This window comes from Drosophila rhopaloa, unplaced genomic scaffold, assembly GCF_018152115.1.
Source record: "Drosophila rhopaloa isolate 14029-0021.01 unplaced genomic scaffold, ASM1815211v1 contig_2, whole genome shotgun sequence".
NCBI classification, from domain to species: Eukaryota; Metazoa; Arthropoda; class Insecta; order Diptera; family Drosophilidae; genus Drosophila; species Drosophila rhopaloa.
In genome coordinates, this window is record NW_025335083.1 from 19,768,327 (window position 1) to 19,791,298 (window position 22,972).

The 22,972-nt window shown below is 40.8% G+C and overlaps 4 protein-coding genes across 5 annotated transcripts; 2 read left to right on the top strand and 2 right to left on the bottom strand.

The window, feature by feature from the left end:
• Positions 1 to 2,829: 2,829 nt before the first annotated feature.
• LOC108048106 (protein MON2 homolog) lies at positions 2,830 to 10,154 on the bottom strand. Its single transcript, XM_017128588.2, has 13 exons — positions 9,827 to 10,154; positions 9,431 to 9,562; positions 8,839 to 9,369; positions 7,835 to 8,406; positions 7,346 to 7,776; positions 6,564 to 7,279; positions 6,129 to 6,467; positions 5,384 to 6,037; positions 5,089 to 5,276; positions 4,792 to 4,954; positions 3,813 to 4,735; positions 3,626 to 3,708; positions 2,830 to 3,566 (listed from the first exon to the last, which is right to left on the bottom strand). Exons 1-13 carry the CDS (start codon positions 9,953 to 9,955, stop codon positions 3,373 to 3,375), a joined length of 5,055 nt encoding a protein of 1,684 aa, XP_016984077.1. The 5' UTR covers positions 9,956 to 10,154; the 3' UTR covers positions 2,830 to 3,372.
• A 113-nt stretch (positions 10,155 to 10,267) lies between these two features.
• On the top strand, positions 10,268 to 12,124 carry LOC108048116 (beta-1,3-galactosyltransferase 5). The gene is made up of 3 exons (XM_017128601.2): positions 10,268 to 10,805; positions 10,859 to 10,972; positions 11,104 to 12,124. Exons 1-3 carry the CDS (start codon positions 10,580 to 10,582, stop codon positions 12,045 to 12,047), a joined length of 1,284 nt encoding a protein of 427 aa, XP_016984090.2. The 5' UTR covers positions 10,268 to 10,579; the 3' UTR covers positions 12,048 to 12,124.
• A 92-nt stretch (positions 12,125 to 12,216) lies between these two features.
• Positions 12,217 to 13,439, bottom strand: LOC108048117 (beta-lactamase-like protein 2 homolog). Its single transcript, XM_017128602.2, has 2 exons — positions 13,307 to 13,439; positions 12,217 to 13,243 (listed from the first exon to the last, which is right to left on the bottom strand). Exon 2 carries the CDS (start codon positions 13,224 to 13,226, stop codon positions 12,348 to 12,350), a length of 879 nt encoding a protein of 292 aa, XP_016984091.2. The 5' UTR covers positions 13,227 to 13,243; positions 13,307 to 13,439; the 3' UTR covers positions 12,217 to 12,347.
• Positions 13,440 to 13,929: 490 nt separating this feature from the next.
• Positions 13,930 to 21,697, top strand: LOC108048112 (acetylgalactosaminyl-O-glycosyl-glycoprotein beta-1,3-N-acetylglucosaminyltransferase). 2 transcript variants are annotated; one of them, XM_017128595.2, is made up of 4 exons: positions 13,930 to 14,566; positions 18,841 to 19,498; positions 19,558 to 19,818; positions 20,284 to 21,697. In XM_017128595.2, exons 2-4 carry the CDS (start codon positions 19,027 to 19,029, stop codon positions 21,348 to 21,350), a joined length of 1,800 nt encoding a protein of 599 aa, XP_016984084.2. In that variant the 5' UTR covers positions 13,930 to 14,566; positions 18,841 to 19,026; the 3' UTR covers positions 21,351 to 21,697. The 2 variants fall into 2 exon arrangements, with proteins under 2 accessions (XP_016984084.2, XP_016984085.2); XM_017128596.2 differs by having other exon boundaries at positions 13,930 to 14,190.
• Positions 21,698 to 22,972: the final 1,275 nt, after the last annotated feature.

Genomic DNA, 22,972 nt, shown 5'->3' on the forward strand with positions numbered 1-22,972 from the left:
AATTAAGTGCCAGCCCCCGCCTCTCCCCTCCACAGACTTCGCCGTATGATAACCAAATAGAACTCGATACCAGGTCACGGGGAAGGATTCCAGTTGGTTCCGATTCCGGCCTTTTCGAAATGTCTTCAACTAGAGCGAACACAAAAACTGTTTCAGAATACTAATCGATAAACTATGATTTTTAGTGATTTAATAAATTACATATATACATACATATACATAGATAATGAATTATGGAAACCGAAGCTAAAACTAGACCTAAACCTAAATCTAGACCGAAGAAAAATCACAAATAAGTCAACAGGGCACAGCGCTTCTTAACTATATTTATTTCGACAAGCAGAACTTTTTCTAAACCTAAACCAAACCAAGAAAATGTAAAACCAACGCTAATCTTAAAACTATAACTAACTTTTTAAACTAATATTGAAATTGAACCCAACAAAGTGTTCATTAAACTAAAACCAAATGATTACATATATGTACGAGCATGTATATGTACTTAACGTTATACATTAAAGAAACACAACATTTTGTATGGCTATGGCAAAAACAAATCCGAAAAAAAAAAAAAAAAAAACAAAAAAAACATAAGCAGAAGATGGTGAAAAGAACCCAACAATTTAGCTAAGTAATTTAATGTAAAGAGTTTATCGAATAAATTGAGAAACAAACCAAAAAGAAAAACTTTAATGAAACTTTCATCAGATTTCTAACGAACTTTACGAATTTCCAATAAGAAGAAAACTGCGCTCTTTACGCCTATCTACCGAACATCTCTTTACATAGACATTATATGATATAAATATAATTAAAATGGTGGAAAAAGTTGAGGGAAACTGAGACCGAGGCCGAATACTTACATAAGCATACACTTGTTTTTAGCACTAAAAAAATCTCTTGCGTTACTTTTGTTTAACAAATACTAATTAAACCAAATAAATTAATATACATACAAAACATACTATAAACATACATACTATATATACATACATTACATATATATATAAATAGAGTTTTTTAGATCGAAAACGAAAGAAGAAGAGCCCAAAACCCAAAACCCAAAACCCAAACCCCGGAATCTAAACACGCAAATCTCGTCTCATCTCACGGATATGCTACACTAAATTAGTAACTAAACTAAACTAAAACTAAACTATTGTTAAACCGTAAAACACACGCATACATACACACACACATAAAACATTAACTAAATATTACAACAAGAACAACAACCAAGTTAAACGTTTAAGCAAAATCAAAGAGAAACAAGAATTTGCAGCCGCTGGCAGTTAGAACTTGAAAAATACCCGAAAAAGGCAGTTAGTAAATGAAATGAAAGCGAGCCAAGAATGCTGACAAATGCAATCCACGCGAGACCGTTAGTGCAGTATAATAAACAACAAATTGTATTATATCTAAGCCCATGAAATTAAAACAAAAGTTAAACAAAATGAGAACACGACAAAAATGTTAATTACAAGCGCTAAGCAAATAAATAGCTAAACCAAACCAAACAGAAGAGAAACCAAGGCGGCGGCTATTTATTAAAAGTGATTTATAGGGCAGAGTTGAAAACCAACTTTCAGCTAATATAGATTAATAACAAATAAAGACCGAAAAACCACAAAAAAATATTTTAAAGCAAGCGCTTGAATTGTACATTTTTACAAGGCAACTGTACATTAAGCGCCCACGGCATTAAGTAAAAAAATAAATAAAAACCAAAAACCAAATGAGTTGACAAGCACATAAAACAAAACAAAAAAATAAATAAAATCCAAAAAAAAACATACGAGACAGCAACGGAGTGTGCGGCTGCCCGACACACAAGAAGTTGCCTAGCCAGAACGGAAATGAGTTTATTAAATATATACATTTAAAAATTCATAAACAAAAAATCATGAGAAAGGAAAAACCCAAAAATTCGTTGCATAATATTTAAAACGAAGGTAGTATTAAACTCGATTGCCTAATTCTAATATTAAAACCAAAAGAAAACAAAAAACTATAAAAACATTAACATTAACAGTAATAATAATAATGAAAACAAGAACAACAAAAAATGTTATTATACTTATTATACCGATTAAAATGAAAACAAAAACAGAAAACCGACAAAAAAAATGAAACAAAACAAATTAAAATAAAAATTTTATTTAGATTAAAACTTTGCACTTTCGCTGATCTACACGCACAAAAGGAAACAAAAAGGTAGGTCGCCCAGATAAAATATTTCAGGTTTTTTATATGAGGTAAATCCAGACTGGTGTATTATCCCAAAATCTTTTGTAGTTTATATTTGCTTGGTAGTTATATATACAGTAATCATTTTAAATATAGATGACTTGGCGGTCGTTTTTTTGGGTCGTTTATTCATCCAATTTTGTGAAATACAGTGTAGTATTTATATATTGGGTCTTCGGTTAGTAAAAATTGTATCTCTAAGATTGATTTCTCAACAAAATATAACTCTTCAATATCTATTTGCATCCAATAACAAACTATTTTATTTCAGCATACAACAATTTAGATTAACTTTCCGCCAACAGCTTATCAGTTAAAATAAAATAAAGAAATATTTGTAGCCGCATATACTTTTTAGTGTAAGCAAACTTACCCAAAGCGGGAGCAATCAGTTGCCACATTTCACAAACATAAAAACAGTTGCCAGGTCGAGGAATTCCATGTTAGAGTCAGTTCAAGGTGGCTGCTCACTGCTTACTGCGGATGCGATAAGGATAGGCCAACAGAAGATGTGTGTGCTCAGGTAGCAGACGAGGCATCCGTCCATCCAACTGGTAATCTTACGTCATAAATAAACTGCGCTTATCGGTTGGTAATAATTATTTTTGCTTTATTTAAAAACGTCACTACAAAGTTGGTTGGTTGCATCATGGTTAATGGGTTAATATTTGATTTAGATAACACGCAAGTCCGTACTTTAAAATGCGCTACACAAATAGATCGTAGTTAGATTTGTGTATGTATAGCTACAGCTAATATAGTTCTTTGTCTTTGCGTCTCGAAAAGGTACTAAATGAATCTGCTGTCTGCGTTTCTTCCCTCTGCCAAGCGTTTGTAAGGGTTTTAAACGGCCTCCTCCCGACAACGCCGGTTAGACCTATTATATACTTCATAGCTCAACTACAAAATACTATTACAAATATATATATATATATGTTTAGGTATGTATGTAAGTACATAGATGCTTAGTCGTTACATCTATGCGAGGGAGGGCTAAGATTAACATTCATAAATTATCCACAAAATAAATATTTCAAACGGTTCGCACTTAAACAACTAAGAAAAAACATCGTACAGCTTCCACCGGTCTGGATGTGGACTTTGTCTCTGTATCTAGGCATACTTTCACTCTTGTCCATTCGATTGTATTGCATTGTCGTTGGAGGTGTTTCCTGCGCAGGTGCGTGGTGCCTGCAGCAGATCTGTGTATTGGAGCAGTGCTTCGCGCAGGGATCGGGAAACCTCCGGCGACGTAGTTGTGGTGCAGTCGACCAGGTAGGGATACAGGCCAATTAGCTGATCCCAAGCAGGCTTGTTTACTGCGAAGGGAACATAAATAGTTTGAAAAAGGCATAAATATTAATTAAGTTCACTTTACCCTTTGATGCCGGCGCTTTTTTCATAGACACCACAAGCGTTGCAATGGCTTTTAGTACAAACGATATCTCAGACAGCCGGAACCTGATAAACAATTTTATTAATTAATTAATAAATAAATCTTTAAGTATTTTGATTTTTTATGAAAATTATTGGTAAGCCAACTGATAAGATAGTAGAGATCTCACCTGGGCAGCGGGCACTTCCCGCTTTGTCTCTCATCATCGTTAAACCGCTTGAGCACCTCTTGGAAACGATGCAACAGTGCGGTGACCGCCAGTCTCCCGGCAAAGTCCTTGCCACCCGCTCCAGCAGCTCCAGCTGACAAGAGATTGGCATTGAGGCGATTGTTGTTGGTGTTGGCATGATCTTCCAGCAGCGAGAACTGCAGCAGGGTTTCAAAGCACGTTTTGGCAAAAATCTCGCGCAGCTTCCAGTCGGACTCGTAGCAAATGTTCGTGTCCGAGGCGGAGTGAATAGATCCCTTGTTCAGCAGCACCACGATCTGCATGATGAACTGGTGCGGCATTTCGTGGGCATGGGGCAATACCTCGTCCCTCAGCAACTCAATCACCTGACAATCAATCGTTTCATCCAGAACGATCTCTTCCAGTCCGCGATCCTCGATGGTGCATACACTGGCCGGAAACAGAAACTTGTCCAGGGTGTCGGCCAAATCGTCCCACAGGCTCGCAAAATGCTGCGGCTTGGCCCGCGCCACCTTAAGACCAGTGTGGAGCACGCTGATCAGACTGGAGATGGCCAGCTTCCAAGTGCTGGACGACAGACACTTGTATTTCATTGCCAACGGCGTGCGCAAAGCCTTGACGATGTCGTGGAGGATCTGCTCCTGCACCACCGGATCCTCAGTGGCCGTTGTCTGGTACAACTTCACGCAAATACTGATTGACTTCTCCCCAAACGGTATGTAGTTCATGCTGACAACCTCGACGGATGCATTGTTGGCATAGTGACCCGAGGACTTGGCATACTTGTGCTCCACACTCTGTTGGAAAGTGGGCGGTGCACAGGCGAACTTGCTGAAGATCAGGAGCTGCCGGAAAATGGCGGGAATGAGTTGGCTGATGTGGGATTCGGTCTTTGTGGCCTCCTGTAAAAATGATAATTAATTTCAATATACAGTATATTGATCTCAAGTTGTATTGCCTTCTGAATCAGTTCCATGCAATCGAGAATGCCATCGTGCAGCGGCGTCAGCAGAGTGTCTGATACTGTTGACATAATGTAGGGCACCGCATCCGTTTGGACGGGAATGCACACAGCATTCGTTAGCACCGTGCAGAATTTGTCAAAGTCAGCCGCGCTAAATCTGAAAGTTAAATAATATTAAATTTAACCTTAATAAGGCATTCAATTCGAGCTTAGATGTACATTTTTAATCTTGATAAAAAAAACCATTGTTTCATCTATGAAAGAGTCTAATTGATAATCATGTCTACTAACTTGACTTGAATATGCTGAAAGATGGCGGGGAAGATTTGGATCAGGGCGGTTAGGAAGGCCTGACTGGGAATGTAGAAGTCTTCCTGACTGTCGGCGCTATTGCTGTTTTGCTGCTGCAGCTTTGTTGTAGTTGATGTGGACATCTTGGTGCTCTCCATGCCAATGCTCAGCCAAATATTCCAGGCAATCTGCAAACAAAATATTAAGTAGTAACATATAAATGATCAAGATAAATTATCAACATTTAAACATGAATTCAATCTAAGCCAGGTTGTGTAAGGCCTACACTACTCACGGTCCAGATTTCGTCGTCCTGCTCTTGGGCCGTCTGGGGATCCTTTAAAGCCCTCTCTGCTCGCTCCGTGGTATTGTGATACATGATCTCCTGCAGAGATTTGAGTGCGGCCAGAGAGACCTCCCCATTCTTGCTCAAGGCCGCATTCTGGATGAACTCTAGGATCAGGGACCAGGCTCGCTCAAAGTCACCGAGCATTTGGAGGAGCTCCCGCTTTGTGTTGAACACTCTGCAGACTCCCGATAGGGTTAGAACCTGCGTTTCAGCCCACTGCTTTTGGGCGGTGTTGCGCGAGTGATGGATGAGAATGTTGCCACTGGCGTCCACCTTCTCGTTGCTGGCCGAGCTGCTCAGGGCGCGCACGTTGTCCAGCAGCGGGAAGAGAACTTGCCAGACCAGTGCCTGCCACGTGGGCGGATTAAGCAGGCTACCGTGGGCGGAGATGGTGGAGAAGAGCGTCTGGCCGGCCGATTTACGCACCGCCGGACGCAGATCCACACACAGCTCGCCCAGCTTGGCGTACAAGCACATCCACAACTTATCGAACTGCGGCATCTTCACTGTGCCCGGAAAGTCGGGCAAAATGGACACATCTTGCAGCTGAGTAGACATAAGCTTATCCTGGTTTTGATTAAAGAAATCTGAAATATTCCACTGCAACGAAAGTACAACATTTAAGTTACATTATAAAATCTAAATAATAATTTATGCTAAGAAAGCTTTTTTAGTTCCATGACATTCTTACCATTAGACCAATGGCCGTTAGGGAAATATTAAGTTCCTGGGTCTGGGAACCAAATTTAGCTGCCGTGCTGATGCACAGTGGCAGGCATCGCCAGGGCATCACGGTCAGAAAATCGGTGATAACCAACTGCAGGCATTGGAATGCTGTGCGAATTAACGGCTCGCCATGGTGTTCGTTTACTGCGCCAATGATCTCAATGATGGCTGGCCAGCCAAAGGAGAGAATCTCCCCGGCCGTGTTTAGTATTTGAAGGACGCAATCCAGCTGCCGTTGACGTACATCTGCGTGCAGGACCGTGGACAGCTCAGAGAGCGGACTCAGCAGCATGGTTTGTAGTTCCTAAGAGAAAGACAACATTAGTTTCGGGAACCGAATACAACTTAAAATATCCTGATATTTGATATATGTATGTATTGTCCTGGTAACTAAACTTACCATGTTCTCCTTGAGTGGTGTTTTGTGCTTGAACTGAAGTGCGGACTTAACGAGATAGGTAATGGCCTCCACGCCCCATTCTCGCATCCGGATGTGTCGATGCTGGCACACCTCTAGCAGGTGATTGGTTAGCGGTCGCCACAACACCTTGATGCGAGGCATGTTCACAAGGCCAGTCTCCAGCAGTTTGGCTACCGCAAAGAGGGATGGCTCCCGATTCGCGTAGGCCAGCTCCATGGCCTCGTGCGATAGCTTGCACAGTGCGTCAATCAAATGATGCAGCGCCACATCGTCCAGATACTGACTGGACTCAAAAAGCTGGCTAAGCATTTGTGACAGAACCGGAAGATCAGCCATCACGGCCGTTTGAATTCCCACATTGGCCTCCACCGCTGGCTTTGGCATGGCCTGAAGACTGCCTCCGGTAGAGGGTTTTAAGCCCAGAATCCAAACTAGATGCTGCAGCGTTTGCAGCACCATGTGCCACGAGGTGCCCAATATTCCACCGTTGTTGTGCGCCAGGAAGAGGATCGCCCGCATGCATTGCAGATTCTTGTTAGTCAGCATCACCGGCGCTTGCATCACACTGTGAGGAAGCGAGGCGGATGGCAGGGGCGTGCCCACGGCCACTATCTGGGGTCGGAAGTCCCCCGCATCGCCACTACAGTTGTTGATGAATTGGCTACTCAAATCCTGACTGCCACTACGGGTGTGACCTGTTATACAAAAATAGTTAAATTAGTTATTATTTTGTCAATTAAGTACTAAAAGGAAACACTCACATCTTAATTCACCATCCGGCTGCGTGGTGTTGGCAAATATGGACATGGCGTAGTGTGGTGGAAAAGATTCACGACACATGGCCATGATGAAGGCATCTCGCGGCTGTAGCTGCTCTAGCATTCCGCATAGAGCTGCATAATTTTGCATGGCCTTGAGGATGTTCTCCGTGGTGGCCTCGTCGATGGATGTCTCCACCAATGGAATAAAAGCGCTGAGAAGGCCAGACCAGCTGGAGTTCACCAACTGCAGGCACAGAGGCTTGTGCTCCTCCTCCGTTATCACGGCCGTATTGTGACTGGGATGAAGCTCTGGGGTGCGCTGAATGACGCCTCCAATCGAACGGGTCATATCGAGAAGAATGGCATGACCCACTGAGATGCCATAGCTGTCAGGTATATTGGGAGCATCCAGCTTATCCAGCATTTCCAAGCTGTTGGCAAAATAACATTGAAATTCAGATGGTTTTACCAATAAGTTTTTACACTTACTAAACTGCCTTGGAGACGCCAGGAGCATAGGTGGCGACCAGCGGGAGATAGGCTCCGCGGAACATGAAGCCACATTGATGGTTTCCCGACAAGGCTGTCAACGAATTGGCCATTCCGTTCTGCTGACCATTTAACATTGCCGAAGCATTGATCAGTGAATATCGCACATAGCTGCCCATGGCCGCAATCATATCGTGCACAATGTTGGTGGCATGGTTCTTTAAATCGTATGACTTGCAGAAGAAGGCAATCAGCGAAGAGCGCGTGACCAGCTTGTGGATGACCTCCAAGGCCAGTGCTCGCTGCCAGGCCGGCTTATCCGGATCCAAGAACTTTATAATCAGTGACAGGAAGATCTCGCACTCTGTAACCAATATGGTGTGGTATTTCTGTATAAGTATTGCCACCAGGCGCAGCAATCGCATGCTGATGGGGAAATACGGTTTTTCGGCCGGCACAGGAGCGTTGCCATTGCTCGGAGCCGGAAGCTGGCGATGCTTGACGTTCGGCGAGAAGAGCTTTATGACTAAGGCACAGACCCGCTCCTTAAGCAGCAATCGGAAGTCGTTGCTCTGATGGAAAAGAGGATTTATCTAATTAGTATTTTAAGCATATTATTTTAAAAAGTACTTCGATTTTAACTATCACAGATTAACTTATATACAGTATATTGGTAGTGATGTTTATCCTAACTATCACAGATTAACTAAATATAGGTTTTAGTTTTTATGTTTCCTAACCAGTTTTATAAATAGCCTAATAGGAAAATTTGATTAATGTCCATAGTTTCTAATATTTAATCATAAAATTTTAATTTGGGTATACAATGAACATTATTCCATTTTAAAACCTTCATGAGCAAACACGATAAATCCAAACTGTTTTCTTAACAATTAAATTCATGTTGATAGACTACTTATGTTGTTATCGTTAAGTGCTCAGTAAAAGCTAACAATCGAAAGTAAATAAACGTGAAAATCAATACGATCTGAATTTATGTTTACCTCATGAAACACAGCACTGAAATTGGTCAGCACTGCCTCAAGCAGTTCGAGGCCGAAGGTGCGCGTCATTTCTGTCATGCCTACCAGCCAATAAGGCTGCTCCGCGTTCACCAGCTGTACGAGGTCCTGGAATAGCAGGAACGCGTCCGAGGCAAAGGTCTGTACATCCTGACCGCCACCTTCAGCCTCTGCTGGCGAACCACTGGGCTGCTGGAGACTTGACACCGAATCCTTTTCCAGGTAGACGCGTTCAAATACCAGCGACACCAGCTGCCGGATGGTGGCTCCGGCTGTATTCACAATCGTCGGGTTCTTGGTGTAGTGCAGGCGGAAGCACAGAACCAGGGCTTTTGCCAAGGTGTCACCATGCACCACCGTGTTGGTGGTCAGCAGTAGGGTCACCGTTTGCAGCACCTTCACCTCCTCAATATTGTTCTCCATGAGGGTCCACAATGCGTTGGTGATGTAGAGGGCACCCTTTTGGTCCACCACCTGCTGGGTAATGAGCCGCTGCATCATGCCCAGGCAGAACTACGGATGAGATAGAAAAGCAATTAGATAGAGCTATTTAATTAATAAGATTCCGGCTCACCTTGATGATCTTCAGGTCCTTGGTCTCGCATCCCTGTACCAGGGGATAGAGTATCTGGTTGACGGTGTAGTACACCGAGTTTTGCTGGCTGCTGCCGGCGGTGCAGAGCTTGGAAATGGCCTCCTCGCATGCCTGATTGGGAATTGGAAATTGGAAACGTTGGCGAATTAATGGGCATTGTGGAAGTGTCATAAAATCAATTTCATTTGCGCTGGACTATCAATTTCATAATTGCGTAGAACAAGCACAGGTGGAACCAGAGCAAACCACCCCCCGCCCACCGACCTTCCACCCACCACCACCCAGGTGGGTGGGTGACACACCACCACACACTCGGCGGATAAGTGGCCGCAATTAGAGAACCACGGCCGTGAACCACACGTCAGCAGGACTTACCTCCTTGATCTGAGGATACTTCTTCTTGGTCTCCAGCGACAAGGTCTTGAAGTCCGCCTGCAGCGCCTCCACGAACTTGTGCACGTCCTGGCCACCGCACCCGCCCCCGCCCACGCCCACAAACGACATGGTCACTGGTTGGTTTGGATGTTCTGGCTATTTGGTCACTTGACACTCACTGCACCGAATGCGTGCCACATTTAAGTACCACGACCGATCCACGCATATGCTGCGCAACCACTTTGGGCTCGGGGAAATGCAATAATAATGCAGCGCAGAATAAAAGCCGTGAAAATTTGTGATTCGTTTTGACAGCTGACGTACACAGTGCGCGGTGCAGTGTTGGTAATCGTCTGGGTGGTCCATGTTAGCTAACATTGGCGGAACTGCTATTAGAAGCGGTCCCAACAGAGCCTTAGGATTTCGGTTACTGTAAAAATATGTGGTTAGCAGAAAAACAAAAAATAAGGATAATGGAAAACCGGAAGTTTGCTAACCAGGAGTTGGGCAAAGACTCAAAGGTCTCATAGATGTCCAGTTGACGTTGATTACAAACCGAGAAATTATAAGAAGCCAAAAGAGTTTTAAGAAGTCCCAAATTAATATGATAGAACTTGAAATGAAGTTGTCAAGTGTGCATTACTTTTATTGCTAAATATGAACTAATTTGATAAACATGACGTTTTGGGGCTTATGTCAAATCCACCTTGTAAAGCGGACTAATTCCCGTGGAAGAGTTCAAAACTTATAGCCATGGCAGGCCGACTGTTGCGCTGCATCCTGGTCCTTATCCTTGCCAGCTTTATTGTCATTTCGTACTTATCAAAATCAAGAATGATGGCACAAGTTAGTTACTTTAAAACATCAGTACCCGATTTTATCATGACTGATATGGTGTCCAAGAATCCTGGAACGCAGGGAAAGATTCGCAGAAGACTGCCGCTGCGGGCCTTCCGAAAAAGTATTGAATACTTTAAAGGTAAGTTTTCTAATACAAACAATCTTAGATATCATTTACTTCTTATTATTCAGGAAACAGTAATGACAGCCACGAAGATATACAAAATGGGTTACTTATTTCTAATACTCAAAATACGCAAACAAAAACTTTATATTCCTCTACTAGAAGCATGGATCAGCAACAAAGTAAGGATAATTCTTTTTCAACTAAAAAGCTATAGAATGTTTATATCTGATATTTTTATTAAAAAGTATTGGTAAAATTTGTTTTGGTTCAAAAGTTATGAAGAAGTTCAAAAGTTTTCTTTATCCCACAGATAAGGACAAACAACATCAGGAATTTTCGAAAATGTTAGTAGATTCAAAACACACTTTTGCGAAAAAATCAATGGAATTGTTATCAATAGATACTGAAGTACCCGTCCGAATGCCACTGGTGAGAACTATCTACGAGCCCGGTCACCAAAAAAATGAGGTCGATGTGGAAAGGATATGTCCCCGAGCAGGGATATTTACAAAGTTGTTGGTATTGATCACCTCAGCGCTCCATCATGAAGCGGCCAGAATGGCCATTCGCCAGACGTGGATGCACTACGGATCGAGGAGGGATGTGGGCATGGCATTTGTGTTGGGACGAGGCACGAACAGAACGCTGAACAAGGCCATCGACCGGGAGGATTTCATGTACCGTGATCTCATAAGAGGTCACTTTATAGACTCTTACAACAACCTCACTCTGAAGACGATATCATTACTGGAGTGGGCGGATCTTAACTGCCCGAAGGCTAAGTACCTCCTCAAGACGGACGACGACATGTTCATCAATGTGCCCAAGCTGCTGGCCCTCATGGCCACGCTCAGAGCGAATCGATCGATCTACGGTCGCCGGGCTGAGAACTGGAAGCCCGTTCGAAACAGGTGGTCAAAATATCACATAACCATCGCTCAGTATGCGAAGAATACCTTTCCATACTTTACCACTGGACCCGCCTACCTGCTCACCGGAGACATAGTTCACCCGTTGTATGTTCGATCACTGGATACCCCCTTCCTCAAGCTGGAGGACGTCTTTACCACGGGCATCGTGGCGGGCAGTCTGGATATCCAAAGGATAAACGTGCGCGAGATCGCCAACACTCGCACAAAGTTCGAGCCATGCCACATCCGCGACAGGATCACTATCCACATGGTGCGAAATAACGAGCAGTTCGTACTGTGGAAGATGTTGCTGGATGATACCATTAAGTGTAGTAAAAAGTGAAAAACAGCTTGTTACTTTAAGCAGGCTGAGAGTGCCATTGTTTTGAGGTTGAAAATAAAAACGAATCTGTATATTTATATTTATCTGAATAAGTGTTGAAAAAGTAAAGATTTCCAAAGTTGTACCAAATTGTCAAAAATATATTATTAGATATTGAGCAACATATCAATTAGTTTTGCACACAATTATTTTTAAAAACATTTATTAACGAAAACTTTTTATATTTACATTGTTAAGCCCACAATAACTGTTGTGAAGACTTTAAACTTTCTGGAAGACGAAGGAAATGAAGAACTCGATCTAGAGCGCACTGGTTGGCTGGTAGGCATAGAACTCTTCCTCCTCCGTTTTGCTAAATCTCAGCTTACCCTCCTTCTCCAGCTTGCTGAGGTGGTGGTTTACATTGTAGGCGGCAGCGGGCCATAGGTTTTCCGGAGTCTCCTTGTACACCACCCGCACTACGTCCATAGCCTGCAAGCGTTCGCCGGGTCGCTGGACGAAGAACTGCAGGATTTGCTGCTCGCGCTGGTTGCGATGGTTTATGTAGTATTCAATCTTGCCAATCGGTTCCTCGATCACATTTCCGTGGCCCGGAAAGATGCGCTGCGGCTTGATGTCCAATATCTTCTCCAGGCTCTTCATGTACTCGAACAGGTCCTCGAAGACAGCGGTGCCCTCGCCCAGGATGCAGTCGCCGCTGAAGAGTGTTCCCTCGTTCATGGCCAGTACGACATGGTCTGTCGTGTGACCGGGCGTGTGCACCACCCGCAAATTGGCTCCTTCCGTGGCGAACTCCTGGTTGTGAGCCAGTGGATGGAGTTTAATGTGGGCCGGAATCTCAGGACAGACATCCTGAGCATCCGTGCGCCCGAACTTGAACACCCGGCAGTCTTTGTCGACCAATTTGGTGCCCAGAATGCTCTTGACACCGCCAACATGGTCGTGGTGCCAGTGGGTCAACAAAATGGTGTCGATGGAGGCTTGCTCCTGCTGCAGTACGTCATTCAGGTGATCAATGTACTGGGGCACATCCTCGTCCCCGGTGTCAATTAGGATTCTCCTCCTTCCGCTGCCCAATAGGTAGGTGTTGGTGCCCTGTAGCGTCATGGGGCTGGGATTGCATCCCAAAATCCGGATGACGGAGGAGGTAAGTCGGGTAACAGCCGGAATAAGAGCCATTTCTTCGTTCACAAAAGCTAAGGCGGCAGTAAATGTTGTATTACATTTCAGAAACTTTGGGATACAGTTTAAATACTTACGTAAATTAAGCAAGAAAATAATACAATTAAGGGCGATAATAATGAGGTTTTATTTATTATTTTATTATTATTTTTATTAATGAACTTTGCTCTTATCAAGAAAGGCGCTTTTTTTCTTATACAAATTAATCAGCTGTTTTGTGCAGTAGTGTAAGTGTTGGTAAACATTAGGAAGGCAGCGCTGTAAGCTAACATTTGGGTGACCATCATCTTAAATAAAATATTAAAACAAATAAGTTCTGGACGTATCCTTTATTAATTTGACCAAAATGTTTTAATTATTTAAAGTAATTTCAATATAATATTCTAAAGTATTCTTGAAATGAGCTAAAATTATAAAAGATTTTACGATTTCATAAAAATTAATTAAATAAATTACATTCACAAATCTATGTAGACAGTTCTTCTTAAATATTCGATAAGTCGATACTATCGGGAATGTGTTCAGTGGGGTTTTTTTTTGTTGTTTTAAGGTACATTTTAGAAAGGAATTCGATTTTATTTTTTAAAAAGTTTGAAATTTAATGTAAGTTTGAACGTAATGGAAAAATGGATTTTTTAGTGACATTCGTTATTGTTCCATAGCGTTTTTATGAGTAATACAATCGTACCATCTGGTAACACTGTCGTTAATGTTGAGCTAATCGCGAACAAAATCGGTTTGCAAGTGGGAGTAATGGAAAAGGGGAAAAAATTGTAATACGTGAGGCCGCTGTAACGCTGCTAATTGTGCAAACCAAAACCCCTAAAAGTGTCATAAAACTGCATTATATAGCAAAGGCTGCGATAATATAAAACCATTAAAAAAATTGAGAGGCATCGTGAAATTAAATCAGAGTCTGTGTGCTGCCCACGAACAACAACAAATTGCCTGGTTTGCCAAGGTGTTTAATACTTATTTATTTTTAAAACATGCTACGCATGACTAATGAAACGGGTTGGCGTTATTAAAAACGATTAAAACCAAAATACTCAGAAAACTAAAAAACGCAAAATAATCCCCAAGGCACACACACACACGCACGCACACAAGCAAAGTTTTGTGGTGGCGCCTAGGGTCCAACAACAACAACAACAATAACGGCAATTCATCATTTGTTAATTGTCAACAAAGGCATATTTATTAACGTTAAATAAACACTAAAAATAAGCAGCAGGCAGACCAGCAAGTAATTATGCTTGACCCTGGTCCAACAACAATAGCCTCATCTCCGATTCCATCGCAAGAGAAAGAGAGACGCAGCTAAACCACGCTGGGAGGTAAGTTTTGCCCAAAGATTGTGGAGGTTTCAAAGATTTCAGAGATTTCCGCGGGACTGTATGACCAGTAGACTCACAGACTTCGTCGACGCAACGATGACGATGCGTTGCCTAGGGTTTTGTTATTTTATTAACACACAATTATGTATGTTTGCTTGGGCAACCACCACCGCCGACGAGCGCACATTTCCAAATCCCACGGCCGGACATTGCACCATTGCTTTTTGGAGGTTTCATTAACGGCAGCCAACCTCCAGATCGATCTTCCTGGTATCACCACAGCTATGGGTTATGGATACCATCATTTGCACTTCTACAAAGCCCAATTTAATGCAATTAATACCCGTTGTGTTTGAATTGATTTATCTTTTTATATACGCCCCATGAAGCACACATTCTCTCGAATGCTCAGAATCTAGCATTGGCAGACCGATAAACAATTTCGCGGGTTCAACCATCAACATTTTTTCGTGATATTAATGTACTCTCTCGGTATCAGTCAGCCCATTTAAACAATTTGTCAGAACCTTACATTGTTTCTCAAAATACTTCGCGGATCTGAGAAAAAAATAAAACAAAAATACTTGCCAAAAAAATGTTATCTTGAAAAAATTAAAGCAATTCATTTAGGAAGTATGAATTAATAGTTCAGCCTAGCAAATATATGTACACATGCTCTCTATTCAGTAACAGTCATAAGAAAAATTCCCAAAAAATTTGTTTCCTAATTCCTAAGTTTTTTGACAAAATAATGGCATACCCAGTTTGACCATAAATCAACCAAGTAGTTAACAATCTAATAATTATTTATATTTGCTTCTAAAGTGGTTTTTAAAGACTAGATAAAGTCAGGTGATTACGTTTCCCCTTTTGCTTTATGAGTATGTATTTGTGTTAATGCAAATCCAAGATGCATATCTTTCTGCGTTAATATTTTAGTGTCATCTGCAGGTTTGAGAGTATTCAACTGGAACCTCGAATAGGAAATAAGTTTTAGTTTTTAGGACAAAGTTATTTGCAAAAAAAAAAAACCAAACCAACCGTAAATATAAAACTCCAAAGAACTTAACTGGTGATACCAGTTAAGATGAAATTGATTATTTTGGAGGACTGTTACAAACTGATCAGATCTTTCATTAACACGTTCCAGTGTCCAGTAGAATCTTCCTGGCCGCAGCTGAGATTGATAGCGGGGCAGTTGGAGATGAAGATAGTTTCGAGACGCCCGAAAACCAGTTTGCCGCCTAACCGGCGATTATCTGCGGTTCATTGTACTTATTAGCAGACTCGGAGTGGGGCCACGAAAAAATATAACCGACCGGCAGCCAGATTGGAAGTTTGGACCCACTTCCGCTTACTACTTGCCCCTCGCTACCATGAGCTTTTTCTTCTGAATTCTAGTTACACATCATAAAATTACGCGCTCTTGTCAAATTTCACGGCTCTTTGGCAATATCGCGCACAATTGCAAGGTTCTAAAATCAGATAATTGCTCAAAACATGTGGAACAATTATAGTCAACGTTCTTTAAATTGAACAGGGAAACTTCTTGTAGATTTAGAAATGCCGTTTACTTAAAAAAAATCTACACAGTTTATTGTTATGGAATTTTCAAGAATACCAGTGGTGATAAAATTATTTGAGTTGTTAAAATCTGACGTAGTAAAGTTCTTAGTAACAAAAATATATATGCACATATATTTGCAGTGGAAGTCCAATTACAAGCAGAGTGCGATAATTCAAAATATAAAACTTAAGTTCATGCAACCAATTTATAAAATGCAATTACCCAATGCATTGTCAGTGACTCATCTAATCGCGCAGATAAGACACACTTTCACTTTTGATGAGCAAACAAAGGGGTACCCTCTTATCAATAACCTGCACGTCACGCTGCGGCTTCGAACAGAAATAGAATTTCGCTTATTAGCTTAGCCGTTGTGCGCGTCCGTTCAGCTTTGTGATAAGCGCAGAAACAACACGATATAACATTGTCGGAATTAGCTCCCCAAAAAAATTCCATTCTTTCCGGTTTTCCAGTAGACAGTGGTCCGTACCCCTCCACTTTGATAAGGACTCTCCAATAAGGTTTATCATCCAATTCGGATGATTACTATTCATTAGCTAACTAAATACTTTTCGACTAAATTTCTAAGTGAATTCATAATTATATTCTTATCTGCTCTAAAATAGAAATAATAAATTTATATCATTTATTGGGCAACAAATATGTAGTGTTTGTAATTAAATGATAAGTGAAAATACGGAGAAAAAAGTATATTTCTTATCAGCTAGGAGCTTCGCAAACAATAGCAGGCATGCATTTGTGCTAACAAATATCAAAAGATCTCTTTTTTTCTTTATTTGATATATTTATCTTTCATTTTTTTCATGTTTCTTTATAAATACCATACAAGGTAGACAGAATTTGGATTTGATTGGGTTTTCCAATACACAATTGCGACTTAGGGTATTGCTTCACTCTGTCTGACTTAGATTAGATAAGAGTGGAATGATTGCTAATTGTTTTAAGCAAAAACGTTTTTAATCTTGACAATAAAATGAGCTATCATTTGATTGCAATTATAACAAAAATTAATTGGGGTATGTCTAGATTTGTATGCACCTATATTTAGTCACAACGACGATACATATTTACTAAGACTCTTGTGAAAGCAAATCAAAGATTCTAGTTTGTCTAGAAACGCACAGAAAGACGTACGACTTATGTATATCGTATCACCTGATGATGATTATATACTTTATTATCTTTTTTACTGCGTTGCAAACTTCTGATTTGGGTAACCAAAACGAGTTAATCTAGATCTATTTGTGATTGCGATTCCAAGCAATTCTACTTTACGAATATTTAGATCCAAGACATATAACTTACCTTTCCCGACTAGTCCACATATAGATAAGAAACGTGATAATTCTTTGATAATAACTTCCAGCTCTATCGACAAACAATACGCTTGCTACCAATGACGCACTGGGAATTTTCATTGACTATTCAAGACAGTTCGGGGCCAAATCGAAAGTTGTTAGAAGAGTTACGACTGTCCGTCTTGTCGTTTTATTGATTTCCATATCGAACTGTCACTCCCTAGTAGTTCTATTTTTATGGAAGCCAAGTAAAGTACCTATTATATATTAATGGGATTCCAAGAAAGACCTGAAACTTCCAGATGAGATCGACAGATAAGAAATCTTATCGTCCAGCTGGCCAAGGCAATACGACTCAAGTTGCTACGGCGCTTCTGGTCAAGAGTGTACCCCATGTTTGTGTTTCTGTTCTGCTCTTCAGTCTCCAAATCGGGTCAAGTCTGCTCCGCTGTTAACTTATTCGAGCCGCATGCAAAGTGGGGACGGAGCCCAGAGCAATGTCGTGACAATTCTGGATGCTGTGCGTGTCATCGCCTTCGGGGAATTCATTAGCTCACGGAAACTTCCAAAGTACTTGCCCGTTCGTCAATCCCATTACCATACAAATCAGCTAAGGTTTCCCCTCGTGTCTTTCGAAAAAAGCCGTTTATTCATTTAACTAGCACTTAAGATATTGAATTCCAAACCGATGCAATGGCATAAAGCTTTCGAAAACCTAACGATTTCTAGACAACAAACTGGAACTTTATTTAAGAATGCCAAAAATAGCTACACAATTTTAAAGTAGAAACTGTAAGTTTTATCAGGAATACCTTAATAGAGCAAGAAATAATAGCAGAAAACTACTACATATTCCCTAGCGTAAATGCATCGTAAGTTTGCAGTTTAAAACAATTCTAAAAGTATACAAAACGTTATCTTTTTTTGTTGTTGACTCCACCTTACTCGCTCTCTACGCAAATGTTTGCATTTTTTCTCCTAAATGGAAACGAAAAAACAAAACAGTTTTTATGGGTTAACTCGACTGAAAAGTACCTTTCTAAATGGAAGAAGAAAGAAAAATGCAGAATGTTTTTTTAAGCCTCGAAATATCTAAATAGTTTGAATAATAGTATTGAATATTAGCATAGTAGTAAAGTAATAAAATAAGAAATTAAATATTGCTGTTTTGTTTATCAATTTTATATAGAAAAGTCATTGTTTGATGTCTTCTTTTTTAAAAATGTTGTAAAAGCCGAAGTTCATGGCAGAAATACTTTCGTCCCTGTACACTGTCCAATCTTTAGCAAAATATACCTTCCTATTCCTATGGTGCACGGGTAATAAAGCACTTAACAAATCAGCTGAATCAGTTGTTTACTTACATTTCCGTGGTGTTTTCATTGCAGTTGCACCTCAATCGTCGCCAGGCTTGGAAGCGTCCAGGGCATCGTTATCATAATACTCACAGATTGAAGGCGTAAACCAGCAAAACGAAAAAAGGAAGCAACGAAAAACGAACAAGTGGATTGAAGTCCAAACTGAAACTGAGACTTAGACTGACTGAGATTTGCGAGATTTGGCAAGAGCCCACCATGGGAAATCTACACAACACGCGCATGCTGCGCTTTCTTTTAGTCCTAATCGTGGTTATCCTCACCATTTTCATCTACGCCTCGTACTCTACGACAGGCACCCTAACAACCAACCATTTGCATTCGGCGGCATCGCCGCCCCAACAGCTAATTGGCGGTCATCCCGGACGCCTGCCAGTTGACCAAGTCCTTGTGGTCAATAACACGGACAGGGAATACGGCCAGGCAGCTGGGGCAGAAAGTGCGGCTAAGATAACCAGCAAACAGTCACAACAGCAACAACAGCAGCCGGCAGAGATCCACAAGAAGCATCCGCAGCACCGGCTGCCCACCATCGATGAGGATGCTCTGCTCGATGGCGGCTCTGCAGGCGCCAGTCCCCAGGTGGGTGTAGCTGAGCAGACGTCCAATGTCATGGCGGATGAGCTGCTGGAAGAGCAGCAGTATGGCCAAAGCGTTGATGGCATCACAGGTGAGTGGAAGTACTAACATTCTAATGCTAACTATGCTAATGACTCGGATCTTCTACAGGGAACATCAACAGCAGCACCAACAACAATAATAGCAGCTCAGGCGATACGGTGGTTGTCAAACAATCGATTCCTGCGCAATCACCACAACAAACCCAGTCGCAAGCGCAGCCAGGGCTATCCGATGCGGAGCTTCTTATACCCACTTCCAATTTGCAGAAATTTATTGAGAATGCCGATAAGATACTAAAAAACATCACCTCAAACAGTAGCACGGGCAATGGAATTGCTGTCCCCGCCACCGGAACAGACCCAAACACTGGTAATTATTGCTATGTTAGTTATAGAATAACAAACCAACTAGCTAATATCTTACAGATTAAGTTATTTTATTTTAACTTGACATATATCCTTCGTCATTTAATTGTAATCGATCCACCGAAGTTCCTGTTTATTCTTTTTCATAACGATCTGTTTATTGAGATACATATGTGCCTATATAAAACCCCTCCAAAGTTAAACATTTGCACAGACAAAGACCCGCTGACGTCGCACCCATTTGAATTGCTCCATGGCAATGGCGGATAATATGTGCCGTCCGCTTATACAGCCATGTATCATCTTTCAATATGGTAGCATTGTAAACAATCGCACGTTATTTCATACTATTGAATTACTTTCCAACAGCCGCTTATGGGACCAAGTAGAATTTAGTTGCCTCTTTATTTGTATTTCTATTACGTTTGTACAACATTGTAAGCATTAACTGTTTGCTTTTTCTTTGTAGATAAAGTCAATCAACCGGATGTGGCACAACTCAATTTAGTGGACGGACCGTTGGAGGGCTCAGACGCTGACTCTGAGAAACGGGAACTTGAATCCAAGGTGATCCAGGAGATTAAGGAAGCGAAAAAAGATGCAGCTCCTCCACCGAAGTCCCCTAGACCACCCGTGCCCATTGCAAAAACGACAAAGGGCAAGAGCGTGCCAAATGTGGCGCCAAATGTCCCAGTGGATCCGTCAAAGGGAGTGGCCACCGAGAAGCTCTATGAGCCTGGCCATCTGGACGAGGAAATCGATGCTGGTCGCATTTGTCCGAAAGGCGGAGAATTCATAAAGCTTCTGGTTCTTATTAGCTCTGCAATGTCTCATGATGCGGCCAGGATGTCCATCCGGCAGACGTGGATGCACTACGGGAGCAGAAGGGACGTGGGCATGGCATTTGTTTTGGGACGTGGGACCAATGAAACCCTTAACAAGGCACTCACCCAGGAGAATTTCATTTACGGGGATCTGATACGTGGCAATTTCATTGACTCGTACAACAACCTTACACTAAAGACGATATCGACGTTGGAGTGGGCGGATCTGCACTGCCCGAAAGCAAAGTACATTCTCAAGACGGACGACGACATGTTTATCAATGTCCCCAAGCTTCTGAACTTCCTCGACAAGCATAAGGACAAGCGAACCATATATGGTCGCCTAGCCAAGAAATGGAAGCCCATCCGCAACAAGAAGTCGAAATACTATGTGGCTGTGGATCAGTTCGCAGCGGGCGTGTTTCCTTCCTTCACCACTGGTCCTGCCTACGTTCTCACCGGAGACATTGTGCACGAGCTTTACGTACGATCGCTGAAGACCGTGTATCTTAAGCTGGAGGACGTGTTCACCACGGGCATAGTTGCCAAGAGCCTGAATATCAAGCGGGTGCAGGCAAACGAGTTCGTCAACCGACGCATCTCATTCAATCCATGCAACATTCGTAACGCGATCAGCGTGCACATGATCAAGTCGAACGAGCAATTCGATCTGTGGAAAAAACTGCTGGACCAGACCACCAAATGTAAATAGTATTTTAGGTTTAGAGTTTAATCTGCCGGTTTAAACAATCCAGTGTAAGAAGGGTGGTCTTTCGAGGAGAGCAAATATATGTAATAGAGAGAATGATTAGCAAGGGCAGCTATAGGATTATTAAATTAGCCTAGTCTCTAAGTCCTAGAAATATCACAAATTTCGTTGTCGATCCCTGCATCTGCCTATATGCATGCGGCTCAACAGCGATCCGAGTACATTTTAAAAAGATTTGTAGTTTAATTTTAGCATTCTGAATGCCATTATTTAAATGATAATTACTGAGCGATAACTGTGGTTATATCTTAACACGAAATAAATTAATGTATATCGAGAGAATCAAAAAATGCTTCTATTTTGGAATTTATATATCGGACACAACTGAAACATTTCTTATGGGGAAGTGAACAAAGGTGTACATTATGTGGGAGTCCGTCATCGGATGTTATCGCTAGCTATAATGGTAGCATGCTTTTGGGCATCATTTTATATGTTAAGTGGTATTTGGTGCCCAGTCGGACTTCTCGCCATGTGATGCTTTAATCCCCAATTACTTCCAGCTAAAAGGTCATATCAGCGGCTATATGAAGAATTCGCTGTTCAAAGGCTTAAGAAAGTATCAGCGGTAAGTATATATATATAGAAAAAGAAAACACTATCTTTGTTTTTTTTGTTTATTTGGAATTACTTAATTCCATATCAACATAATATTTTTATTGAATTCAGTAAAATTTTTCAAACATTTCATTTTTCGTTACTCGTACATGACTTCTTTTTTAGGGGTTTTCTTCAATTTTTATGTAGCTTTTTGTTGTTGTTCTTTTTCCTTCTTGACGTAAGTTCCATTTAATATTACAGCTTATATTTTTTATATCTTTTTAATATTTATATTTTTATAGTTAAACTTAAATAATACAAAAAGCAGTGTTTGTTTTTCATCTTGTTACCCACATTTTTAGTTTACCTGTGATTTTATGAAGAATTATTTTTAAACGTTAATTAAAGCAATCTTCTTAGACTTTTTAATTTCTAAAATAGACAACAAAATCAATTTTTTTTATTGTTTAACTTGTCTTCAGATTAAGAACTTTTCGAACTAAAATATGTTATTGTTGTTTTAGTGTTTATAATTAAGTTACTACTATGAATTAGAATCTGCATTTGTTACTATATTCTTCATAAACTAAATTTATTAAGCTTCTGTTAATTTCTCGTGTATTGTGGGTTGTGGTTTTAGTTAAATTATTTTTTATTTAATCTATTGTGTTGTTGGTAAATCAAAAACCATAAATGTATGCATACTTAAATGTAATTTTACATTGTTTCTTCATTTTATTTACCATTAATGTATATAACATTTGCATATATTTATAAGTATATATATGTCATTATGTTATACTTGCTTAAATCTATGTAGCTTATTTTAAATACAGTTTCTTTTTATTTTTCTAGTTCATTTTATTTTTCTAATGCCGCTAATTTTGCCATATTTTTTGTTTATTTTGTAAGAATTTATACCAATTGCAAATGAAAGTAAATTCAACAAATTTTCTTTAAATAATTTTTATATTTGTCTTTTTTGCATTGCATCTTTTGGTTTGGTACATACGCCGCAGTGTCAC

Bases quoted from the DNA above. Each gene is read 5' to 3' on its own strand.
- LOC108048106 (XM_017128588.2), bottom strand. From the start codon at position 9,955: ATGTCGTTTGTGGGCGTGGGCGGGGGCGGGTGCGGTGGCCAGGACGTG. The intron at 9,370-9,430 runs GTGAGCCGGAAT...TCTCATCCGTAG, and splicing joins AGGACCTGAAGATCATCAAG to TTCTGCCTGGGCATGATGCA. The intron at 7,777-7,834 runs GTAAGTGTAAAA...TTTTGCCAACAG, and splicing joins GGCGTCTCCAAGGCAGTTTA to CTTGGAAATGCTGGATAAGC.
- LOC108048116 (XM_017128601.2), top strand. From the start codon at position 10,580: ATGGCAGGCCGACTGTTGCGCTGCATCCTGGTCCTTATCCTTGCCAGC. The intron at 10,806-10,858 runs GTAAGTTTTCTA...CTTATTATTCAG, and splicing joins AAGTATTGAATACTTTAAAG to GAAACAGTAATGACAGCCAC. The intron at 10,973-11,103 runs GTAAGGATAATT...TTTATCCCACAG, and splicing joins AAGCATGGATCAGCAACAAA to ATAAGGACAAACAACATCAG.
- LOC108048117 (XM_017128602.2), bottom strand. From the start codon at position 13,226: ATGGCTCTTATTCCGGCTGTTACCCGACTTACCTCCTCCGTCATCCGG.
- LOC108048112 (XM_017128595.2), top strand. From the start codon at position 19,027: ATGGGAAATCTACACAACACGCGCATGCTGCGCTTTCTTTTAGTCCTA. The intron at 19,499-19,557 runs GTGAGTGGAAGT...GATCTTCTACAG, and splicing joins AAGCGTTGATGGCATCACAG to GGAACATCAACAGCAGCACC. The intron at 19,819-20,283 runs GTAATTATTGCT...TTTTCTTTGTAG, and splicing joins CGGAACAGACCCAAACACTG to ATAAAGTCAATCAACCGGAT.